Source organism: Callionymus lyra, chromosome 16, assembly GCF_982586985.1.
Source record: "Callionymus lyra chromosome 16, fCalLyr1.hap1.1, whole genome shotgun sequence".
Taxonomy (NCBI): Eukaryota; Metazoa; Chordata; class Actinopteri; order Syngnathiformes; family Callionymidae; genus Callionymus; species Callionymus lyra.
Genome location: NC_141833.1, coordinates 18,617,081 through 18,629,462, shown reverse-complemented (window position 1 = coordinate 18,629,462; position 12,382 = coordinate 18,617,081). Strand labels below are relative to the sequence as shown.

Here is a 12,382-nt window from a genome sequence, read left to right as displayed (position 1 = left end):
AGGAAATCCCATTTTTTGCTTCCCAGGATCCATCTTACTTTTTATGACGTTTTTTTTTTTTTTTAAAGCAAGATCGTGAATGGATCCAAATACAATGTTTTTAAGACGACCCGATCAGGATTACTAATGCTCACAATGTGGGCTACTAGCAACGTGAAGCACAACATGGGTCACATAAAGCAGTTACATTTCTTACTGGACTGCAAAGGAAAAAAAAAAAAAACAATAAATCATCTGTTCTATTGATTATTACTGCCTGGAAGGTGTTTTATTTTGAAAAAAAAAAAAAAAAAACACCTGATTTTATCTTAAATAACCTTAGCATGTGATTCTTGAATAGAGTAAAATGAGAAAATATTTAGAATCAAAACTTCCGTTTCCTCATTCCATATAAATAATGGCAAAACACAAACTCACACACTGGCACAGAGTCTCTGAAAGCGAGGAAGCGAACACACACACATAACACCGTCGTCAGCATACAATCAAATATACATAGATGTAAATAACATCTCTATGTAGAGCTCATGCTGATTATGGCAAAATTCATTTTTCACGCATTTTGTCAGGTTGTTTTTTTTTACAGGTCATGCTATTGTATTGTATTTATCTGTACGTCGGCGCGAGTATATAATCCTGACATCTAACTGGCACACCATACAAAAATCTAATGTAAAGTGTTGGTATGATTTAGTCAAAACAGAAAAATAACAAACATTCTCGTCCATCTATGCTTTCTTTCATCACCACTCATTCGAGCTGACATAAAACAAAAATAAATACACAATCAAATTCATTGTTGATATTTAAAAAGACTAGCATTAAACGCCAAAAATTAAATAATGTTTAGGGTTAGAAAATGTTTTTAAAATTAATATAAAGTGATTAACAGAGAAATTGTGTATATTAATTAGTTTGTTATTCAACTCTTTTTCAAAAAGATCGTTTTATTTTACTTTAATATACTGAAAGGCTTTGGTAGCTCAGGTCTGTTTTATAAACTACACTATATAAGTGCAAAATATTGATAAAAATGTGGTTATTTAACATGTTTTTGCAACATTTCCTTCCTAGAAATCTACCTTGAAATTCTACCGCCTGTTGGGATCAGGAAATTTCAGGGTTTTTTTCTTGTTTTTGTTTAATCAAAGTGATCCAGATCCGACCGAAATGTTTTGAACAACACAAACTGAAGGTTTTATCCAGATTCGAAACTAGATCCAACCCAATTTTTAAATAAACTCTCCTTTCTGAACACCCAGTTTTCAAGATTCTCACCAATCCAATAACCGAAATTCAATCGGATCACCTTTGAAAAAACAGGACTCCAGCAAAATGAGCCGGACAGATTCATGTGACTCTTGACTAACTCCACAAAAAAAAAAAAAAACACAGGTTACACTTTGAGCATGAAAAGGCGATTAGAAAAATATACCTTTAATCGAGATAAAGTGAGCCAACCTTTGGGATAGGAAGGGTTGACATTCGGGTCTGTACCATGTTCATGTATTTACATGCGGAATCCAGAGGCGAGTCGGAGAGGAAGCAGAGGGAGAGCACTGTAATCACTCAGTCACTTTGCATATCCAAACTTCCTTTTACAGGCATGAGCGGGGCCTTCCACGACGTTACGACCAGCGCCCGGCTGTGGCCCAGAGTAGCCGGGGAGCCGGCGCTCGGAGAGGCATCTGTTTATGTGCCTTGTCACACTGAAGCTATCAGTATTTCCTAACAGTATCTGGAGAATTGTACAATTGTTTAAAACAAAAAGCTAACAGTTTGTGGCCAAAGTGCGGTCGTGGCCGACGCGACTTCCCTCTCAAGAGTCAAAAATAGCCACGGGTGTAAATCAGACTGAAAATGTAAAAACTAGAAAATCAGGTTTCGTGTCACAAACTCATCGGGCAATTTATCCAGACGTTGTTAAAAAAATTAATCTGGTGTGTGATAACGTGGGTCCGAAGAGGCTACTTCGGGTGAATTTTTCTGACACATTTTTCTCATCACTATGGCAGAATGAAAACACTGCCGCGGTAAACATGGCGACGCGCTGTCACATGACATTCTTCAGTCCAGTAAACAGCTTCGCGGCGAGACAATTTGTGATATTCATTTACTTCCGTCATGATAATTGTCGAACCAATTACAAAAATATTTGCGCCTTTGCTTTCAACGTAGGCGTCACGCCACGATGCTTGCGTGAGAGCTGCTTGCTAGCTAGTGCTAGCATGTAGAGCGGACGCTGCGTTAGCTTGAGTACTGGACGGTTTAATAAAAATGATACTGTATTACAAATAGATTGTTGACGTTATTTTTTAAATCTAACGTTAGGTAACTATGTACTTTAAATGAATATCTACTAAGTGCCTGTATATTAAATATACATCATTTTATATTTTGTTATATTGGTGCTTGGTTCTGTTTTTCTATTGCTTATTTTGAGTCTCATTTTATTTAATTCTATTATTCTGTACCGAGGCCACAACAAATTCCTATGTTGTTGTTACAACCACTGCAATAAAAGTTATATTATATTCATTTTTATAAAGATATGCATGTCGTATAATTATATTTTTTACAATGATACGTCTATTTTTTTAATCCATGTATACAAGTATTGCATAGAGTGAATATGTGTTATTTATTTGTATGAATATTTCTTTGAAATTTTCTACTGATATACAATTAAATCAAGGACGTTTTCCAAAGTATTTTGAACTTTCTGTAACTACAGTGTTTGTTAATGTTTTTTTTCTTTGTATTTTTTAAGTTTACCTGTATGTACAAATAAATATACATGTTAAAAAATAAATGTAATCATTCATTTAAATGATTTTTATCAATAAGTGTTCAGGTTTTTAACACGTATACAGATTAATTAAAAAGTAAAATGGCTGATCGTGAAATCGACTGTGTTCCTCTCAATGTTGGCAAATCATTTACCCATTTTCTTTTATCAATGAAGCTCCCAGGACAGCGTATTACCTCGCTGCAGATACATATATACGACTCTCCCGACTGGTGATGCCACACCCAGAGCAAACACATCACGGTCGTATTCATATATATGCCATGACACAGCAGACCTGTTCCCCTCTAACACAGAGAGGACAGATGGAGTGTCGTTTACGGGCCGTATAAACACACAAACTTGCCGTCGCGCTCGTCTGGACTTACTATTGTGCACAGTCGATGAGCTGGTACTCGTTGGACCTCTCGAAGCACGCCTTCACCCCCTCGTCGTCCCACAGCTTCTTCGCATGATCAAAGAACTCCTGGGAATGAGAAGAAACATTTAGTTTCGTGACAAAAATGATAAACAATTCAGAAATGTAATTTGGGTTGAATAAGATTTTCAGTTAAATAGGATTTTTTGTTATGTGCAAAAGAAACTATAAATTATACACACACACACACACACACACACACACACACACACACACACACACACACACACACACACACACACACACACACACACACACACACACACACACACACACACACACACACACACACACACACACACACACACACACACACACACACACACACACACACACACACACACACACACACACACACACACGTAAAGTATCCGCATATATATCGGTGGAACTAGTTTTATTTTTAGAGTCACAAATAAGTTTCAACAAGATTATTATATTTATTTTGATTACAATTAAAACCCATTGTTTATTCCAAAACATTTGCACGAACCCGTGCGAAGATTGCCTTTTAAATGCAAATTTCAAACAATTATCTTTCAAAAATAATCGTCGAGTTAAGGACATAATTCTCTCCATTAATATTCCGGTAGTAATTGACGTCTAAAAAACAAAAACGACTGCCCAGATTCGTGAATAGCATGTTAGCCGTTAGCTCGTGCTGCCAACTCCGCTGAACAAAGTCAAGAATGCAACCGTAATTATCTGCACTAATAAGGTGGTTTCATTTTCTCGCAACTCGGAAAGTTCAAAGCAGATTTCCTGTCACGTTTCAATAGACACGACCTGCAGATTTTTTTTTTTTTCGGTCGCGCCAGACCACAACATAAATGAAGGAGCAGCAGAAGCCGTCTATTTATTGTTATTGTAACAAGACCTTCTTTCACTGCTATATCAGTCAGCAACACGTGAGCGCGACAAGTTTGAAAGAAAAGAGGGTTTTCAGGTTCTATCAGATATTCATGACCTGGTGTATTAATAGCTTATAGCCGATGTACTGGCCTCAAGTGATGACATGCTACTATATTTACATAGCTATCACTCATTTGCTAGCTTTAGCTTAACCACATAATATTTTGATTTTTGTTTTGCTTAAAAAATTGGCCCAAAAATTGTTGACTAGAAGCAACGCACTCAGAATTGACTATCAATTTGGTCCGACTACAAATAGAAGAAAATGCAGTTTAAGACACGCAGAAACAGTCCGACGTGATTGAGAAAGAGCTGAGCTAAAAGACAAAGCTTTCCATTTACTGGTGGAACTTCGACTCTCGGATTTTGGTGACTCGCTTTGTGGCGAACGAAAGAACAGGAACTTCGAGGCGTGGACCACATGTGTCACGTTGGTATCATGACTTATAAAGATGTGATGAAGCTAAAGTCAATGCGAACGAATGCACAAAGACTTCCAATGACTACAAATGTGGATTAAGGAAAAACATTTAATTCAATTAGATACTGTTAAAGACAGTTTGGTATATAGAACATATATTAGTTCCACAAAAGAGAGTGCTTGTGTGATAGAGCTCAACACCCCAGCAATAGAAGCTAAGCCATCGAGGAGAGACTCTGACCAGAGCCTCCAGAAAAAGTATCCGACAAACAAGAAAATAAATGAACAGATGATTCAATTCAAACGAAGAACAACGAGCCAGATTGAAACACAGAAACATGTTTCTGAGCAGGAGATTTATTAGGAAACTTTAAAAAGTTTTTGGACCAAGACTGATGGACCGTGGCGTTGTTTTGACGCCATTCACGAACAGAACAAACCCGCCTCCCAGAATCCTGACCAGTCAGATGTCAAGTCAAACCTTTTTTTTATTTTATTTTTACTCGGAAGTTGCTATTCTCGGGTGGTTCCGTCCAAATATAACTTGGCGGCCACAGGCCCTTTTTGGCCGGGTTTTGGTGCAAAGATCCACAAGAGGTGACTCAGATAAAAAAAAGGGGGATTTGGTTGCATGGGCATAACGTCGGTGTTTGGAGCTGGAACCCATGACTACCTGGTCACAAGTTCTCTCCGGCATGTAAAAAGCACCTCTTTAATTTTAGGTTTCAATCTTGATATGAAAAATACAAAAGTACAATTTATGAGTTTTTTTGGCTTTGAGCGATTCCTGCTGTGAAGCCCCTAGAAGTCCATTCTTGGAGGGTCTAGATGCCGGGTCACCAACAATACGAGTTTAAGACTCGGATCATCCGGCTGATATTTTTCTCGATGCAGCCTCTGCACATGTCTTCCAGACGAGACTCCTCCCATCGCATGAAAACCACCACATGACTGTGCGCTCGGCTTCTGCTCCGTGGAGGGGCGGCAAGTAGCCCCGAACCAGAAGGAGCCTGATAAAGGATCACATGCTCTGGTAGATCTCCTCTTGGCAGATCTGGTGATTAAGTCCAACAGGGTTGGGGGGGAGAAAAAAAAACGACCAATCCCGTCGACGGATCTCCGACACGAGCGTCACAACGCCATCGTGTCGGCTAAAGTGTGACACGAAAAGACCACGGAGGGGTTTCTCGTACTGTACCACGGGTTTGAACCTGTTGCTGTGTAACTTCACAAAAAAAAAGGACAGCGACGTTCACTTTGTGCTCCAGACAAAGACAAACTGGGTCATATTTACTTTCTTTCCAATATTTGCTTTCATAAAGTGTTGCAGTCGACTCGACCGATTACATTGTTCTCCTGTACGTTGTGAAATGTTCCGCAAAGACCGACGAGGGCGAACCAGGATTGATCCTTAAATGAAGGAAGAAGTAGTGATGGGTGGGGAGGTTCTACAGGGGTGGGGGGGGTGGTTGTGTGTTCCTCAGGGCTCTTTCCACAGAGGCGTGTGACACCGGCTCTTTGAATAAATGCAGTGTGTGCTGCAGTGCCCTACAGAGCAACTGATAACACAGAAAGAGACCAGGAGGGAATTTGTTTTTAAACACAACTTTTTTTTAACCCTTCCCTCTCCGTCACAAAGTCTTTTCATCTCACACCAGAAGATGCTCGACACATTCCAAGTTTTATCCAGGCCTCTCATATAGGTCGGACCGACTCGGAGACTTGTGGAGTTCCCGATACTCAACTGGGGGGGGGAGCCTTTGGGGGGTGAAAAAAAGGTTCGAGAAAGAGAGCGCTTGTCTTTGAGGGACATTTACAGCGTTCACAAATTAGAATTACATACGCAAACAAGCGGTTTCACATCGTTACCAACATTTATTAGTGTCCATATATAGCGCCGCTGTTGGATAACCGCGCACAGACGGTCCTGACTTTCATGTGACACCGGATTGAACCGGTCCGGAACAATTTAGTGAAAGCCAAAGACAAACGAAGGGTACAATCGTCTTTTGTAACTTCGTCTTTCGTAACAAATGCCTTTTAAAAAAAAAATGTGCTACATTGCGTCTCCACTGACAAGTCCGCAATTTTGGTTCTTTTAAAGCCTTAAGTTTCAGTCCAAGTACCGTGTTGTGGATATAGCTTGACTGTAATCTGCACATTTACCTTTAGAAGCTCAAACAAACACCGTCAGTTATTAAAAAATTAAGTCATAAATAAGGGAATACAAACTTACTTAAAAGACAAAACGATGAAGCCGAGATCAAATCAAACTGTCCAGACATATCAGCATAAAAGTACAAATATTTACGGGCTTTATTTTATGAAGCTTTGCCAAATAACGCCTGGATGACCCGTCGACAAGAACCATATTTCTGTTCATAGTTCAACCTTTCATACTTTTCTCTTCATGAAATTGTTGTTTAAGCTCAACTTATTGTACGACAATCCAGACCCGTCAGTGAAAACCATTCCGTGGATAGATAGATATATACTTAATTGATCTCAAAGAGATAAGTTCACAAAATTCAGCCATTAAAACGGTAATTTATTAACATGTTTTCAACCAAAAAATCACCAGTTACATCTTTAGCAGCCGCCCGGGACAAAAGTCGGTTTGTTTCTCCAACTTTTGAGTAAAAAGGACTTTAAACCTGGACAAAGTGTGTGAAGAACTCTGACCCATCTAACAACACTTTTGGAATGATCAGTTCTGAACACTTGAGATTACAGCGGACAATAGATTAGGTTGCTAGCTAATATGCAGCGGTACATTATACATCCAATAAAATAATCTCATGACCTGCGCGTGCCCCGACTGAGAAAGCTTTACATTTTGGTCCTATTGTGAATAAACTTCTTACTTGAACTGGGTCATCTAGCAGTCACTGGTTAATCAGAGTTCCCTTTTTTAACGCCTTAAAAAAAAGTGGCTAAACGTTTATTTGTTAATAATGCAAGCACGGAATTGTTTGATGATACAGAGGATTCGGTTTGATCCAAATTCCTCTTCCCCAAGAAAAGCTATTTGCAGATTGTGCCGTTGCCTTTTAGTGCTGAGGGGGTTGCAGGAAGAGATAAAAACGCTCATTGAAAACAACCACAAATGTTTCAAACTGGTCAGGTGACATTCTTCAGAAGGTAAGCACAACCTGTGCTCTTTCTGTTGTCACTTTTTGATCAAAAAGGTTCCTATTTATGAACCTAGGACATGATTTTGTTGGCATGGATGCAACACAACTTTATAGAACTCTGTGATACTAAAGTATATTTCAGCTTAAAGACGATGTTAGATTGATAAGATAAAAACACCAATCAAGTACCAGAATGGAAGGACCAATCGTAATAGTACAGCTCCCTCGACTCATCAACAAATACCGACCACTGACCACTGGACAAAAATCGAGCCGTGACTCGTAGCGACAACAGGAAAGACGCGAGTGTAAGGGGAACCCTGGGGGAACTCGGCTTCAGAGTCGAGCTTCCCTCATAGCTACCGAAAGGCGACAACACCGAGGAAAGGCTGGGTGTCATTGAGAACGAGAACCCTCATCTTCAAGAACTGTAAATCAGCACACAAAACAAAAGCGGCTTAGCAGAGGGCGGGTCGGGCGGTCAGGTATAAAGTGAGGCTCACCTGCACAGTAACTCCATCTAGCAGGACAACATGCTAACAGACAGCTTTTCTTTCTTTCGTACTCTCGCTTTTACACTTATAGATCGGATGAGCATCAAGTAGATATAGGATTGCACGCTATTTCAATTTGCCCTTCTTCGTACTGTTGAATGGCTAACATAGCTGCAGCGCTAGCATTTGCATAGAACACTGTTTGCACCTCCAGCTAAGAGAGAGACTAATGTATTTGAATTTTATTTTTCCATCCGGATTATCGGTCTTGGCTCTTAGTTTATTTATATCCCTGAAATTTCAATCAAAACATTTATCTTTTCTCCTAACCATTAACTTTTTAATGTATACGTACGGTGACCTTAAATGTCTAAAAAGTCTACTTTAATTAAAATGTATTATGATCATTAATATATCTTTTTGTTTAGCACTAAACTGAAATTATAAACGTTTCTATCTCACACACCAAACCTGTGAAACAAATACACTTTATATCAAATCAAAAAATGCCTGTTTTGCTTCAACCGAACGTCAGATAATAGTTGAAACTTTCAGACCAGTGTTTGAATAAAGAGCCGGATTTACGAGTGCACAGGACCCGTCAACGAATCAGACGTCACGAAAGCCTCGACGGTAATTATCACTCCCAGTGTTGGTTAGTTCAAGTGTTAATGTTGGTTTAAGTGATCATGTTAGCTCCATGTAAACAGAGATCAAGATTATCCAGAGAGGGAACTCGATCGGTATAAAACACCCTAGTGCCTTAGGACGAGGTGCGTTGGTGAAGGTACCAGGAGGAGAGCATTGTTATCGAGATAAGGACATCTTCTTGTCCATATCAATGATAACAGCCAAGTCATGCATGAAGTATTGTGTATAGCAATGCCAGTTGATTTTTTGGGAAGTTACCAAAAGGATTGTTACAGGTAGTCAAATAGTGTACTACTCCATTCTACTTTGTAACGTCTAGAAGAGGACTTTGTGGTCCTAACCTCAGGTACATTTTTAGAAAGTATAGTTCGTAGTAGGGTTGTCAAGATACTCAAAAATTGTGCTAGAAATTCAGTATGATTCCGTGGAAAGTCTCACCACCAACTTCCTGCTTCATGAACCAACTTTCAAAGTTCTATTATTAACTTAGCTTTATATTTTTGGGAACTAGACTCATCTTGAAACCAGTTTGGTGAAAAAAAAGAGACAAATATACGACTACACAGAGGTAGATACAGTAAGCATCGCTGTGATATCCACGGACAGAAGAAGTAGTGATACGTTTACGAAACAACATCAAAGACAATATTGACCGGGCTAAATGTCGGCGTTAAACTTGTGTACTGTTAGTTTTAGCCGCAAAGTTCAGCAGCAATGGACGAGAGACGACGCCGGGACGGTGTCTGTACTTTCCAGATTATATTTTAGCGAGTGTGTCGTTTTATGGATTATTCTCACTTCCTTATCAGGTGATCGTCATAAATCCCAACTTGGCACAACGACGTTAGTTCGAGCCCCAGTACAGAAACTACTTTAAAATCTAAAAAGCAAGATTGACATGTACGTAAAACAAAGCATCGATCTTAACTAGGGGACGATTAAAAGTGACACAAAGAATATGAAAACTTTCAAAAAGCAAAAAATGAGTGGATATGTTATATGTAATTTGGAACTATCGATACCAAATGTTTAGAGAGCAGTTTTTTAAACTTGTTAAACCACGTTGATGAAGTTAGCTTTAACCAGGACATCCCGAAAACATTTATCAGTACTTATTATTAAGCTAACCCGGACCACGTCTGACGGACAACAGGTGGGAGCGGCAGGTTAGCGATGGGACGTCTTCCTGCCCTGCCGGATTGGGTGTCACTGCTGGTAGCTCTTTGTGACAATGTAGTGGTGACACGGACGGCGCAAGTGAAGCCCTGCGACAGATGACAAGCACGGACACTGCAAACAGAGGCATGTTGTTCCCCCTCGGCCCGGGTCGGAACTCGACGCCAGCCCTCGAGCGCTGCGAGCAACAGAGGGTCTTATAGAGGATGAATCCTTCTAAAGAACTCCACACCTTCTAACTGATCGCAAAAAAACAATCTGCTGTCATCTGCAAAAACCATACAAAGTCTCGGGGCCTGACTTCAGTTAGAACTCGTTCCTCAAAAGTATTAAAAAATGTCACAAACAAAGAGAGGTTGAACCCTGGGAAGTTCTAAAATGTCATGTATAAACATCACGTCGTTGCTACTGGATGAAATCCGGATCGCGTGAAAAACCCCAGGAAGTAATAAAAAACAAAAAGGAACGGAGAAAATGCTTTACCCTTTAGCCACTACCTCAAATAGTCCGCGGAAAGGAAATAACGGTAACAAGCTGAAACCAATAACTGCGCCCCGGCCAAATAGAATAAATCAGCCACAGATGTAAACAAAACCGGCGCTCGCTTTCGCGTCACGACAACGCTTTAGAGTCCCAAACTGCGAGGTTAGATTCCATCAAGGTTTTTTAACACAACCAGGTGATCCAGTAAATACTATTTTGGCACTTCTTGGAAGGATAGACGGCACATACCTCCCCCACGACTTTATAAAAACAATCAAATCCTTAAAACCACTTCAATAATTCAAGAATACACGTCAAAAACTACTTTCGCTAACCAACTATCTAACATGGCGTACCAAACGCTTAACCACCAGGTAGTAAGCTTAGCAGAACTTCATTTCCAAATCTAGAAAAACAACAACAAGTGAACATTGTTTTGTTTTGTATGCTGGGTTTTATAAAGTGTTTCTAGTTTTTGCTAGCTTTGAAATGCTGTCCATGAGCAGCAGCGGTTAGAAGCCATGCTGACAAAATACTGACAATATTTTAAGTAGTACTTGTATTTAACAATCCAGTTACTTCCATTTGAGTCCATATAAATGTGAGGTATTTTTCCTAACCAACAGAGCGACCTCCTTGGCGGAGGTAATAACCAAAGACGAGAAAGGAAACCATAACTAGAATTTAAAAACTGGTAAGTCCTGAACTGAAAACGTAGTTTAACTTAATGGACAAGAAAACAAATTTTCATTCGGTTAAGATTCACGACTCAACATACAAACTTGGGGAAGATCTCCTGAAATGGTAACCCCTTGAAAATAAATCAACTCTTCAACAAAATCAGGGAGAAAAAAAAAAAAGCATGTCGAATGGAGCATAATGTGGCATTCATATCTCTAACTTTGGAGTCAAAACCCCAAAAAAAGAAGATTATGTAAAACTTTATCTTCATATCCAACACATGACGACCAACACGCTATCGAACGCTTCATCACACTGGAGAAGTTTCCATGAATTCATCAAAATCTCAGCGCGGAGCAGAAACATCCGCTCGGCCATTAACACATCCATGTATTCAGCAACACGCTTTTGTTTCCTCGCAACATCGCGAACCGTCTTACCTGCGAGTAGTCAAAATCCGAGAGAGGTGCTATGCTTTTGATGTATTCGATTCTGAATTGGTCCTCTGGGCTTGCTAGCGGGACTGGGGGTATTAAAGTGCTCATCGCTGACACTATAGTCTGTTGGAGAGAAGAAAGAAGAGCATTAAGGGCAGTTCACAGACTTCCAAAAGAATCTATCAAGACGACGATCTCGCAACTTTTTAAGATACATTTGAATGTTTGTTCGAAAAACCGCAGCTCATTATTCTATCTAGTTTGGGGTAGTATTCAAAAACCCAGAGCAAGTACCTTTTCAGTACATGGAATGAAAATAATATACGTCTCTTTTCCCTGCTCCATTACTCAGATCAATTCTTCCTTTCTGGAAGTTTCAGAAGAGAGTGCCGTCCAAAAAGAGTACATGACCTCTTGAGTAAAGCTTGATTTGTTTCGGAACGAAGAGCTTGGAATGACATCACTTACGTGAAAGTCACCCGGGATCGCATTCCGGTTGTTTAACATGAGAAGATGCCTCTGTAGGGGTTTTTGGCTTCAGGTCAGTTCTAGTAAAGGTGTACATTTTGCTTCAAGTAGAATATATTTTAACAGTTGAAAAAGAACATTACAAATTATGACAGTATGTAGAATATTTTAGGCTTAGTCAGTACAAGCATTAAACGTCAATAAACTACTTTTTCAAATGTGTATAAGCAGTATATTAGCCAGTTATTAACACTTTTCAAAACGTATTAGCTTCTTGTTCTTGCTATAGATATTAACC

General features: G+C 39.5%; 1 protein-coding gene across 2 annotated transcripts in view; it reads right to left on the bottom strand.

Annotated features, from left to right (window-relative positions):
- The window catches only part of gnal2 (guanine nucleotide binding protein (G protein), alpha activating activity polypeptide, olfactory type 2), a 51,698-nt gene that overhangs the window by 22,785 nt on the left and 16,531 nt on the right, over positions 1 to 12,382 (bottom strand). For both annotated transcript variants that reach the window (XM_087810897.1, XM_087810898.1), the window contains exons 4-5: positions 11,620 to 11,739; positions 3,178 to 3,275 (exon numbers count right to left, since the gene is read on the bottom strand). In XM_087810897.1, the coding sequence (XP_087667023.1) occupies positions 3,178 to 3,275; positions 11,620 to 11,739 (218 nt within the window). The remainder of the gene's footprint in view (positions 1 to 3,177; positions 3,276 to 11,619; positions 11,740 to 12,382) is intronic.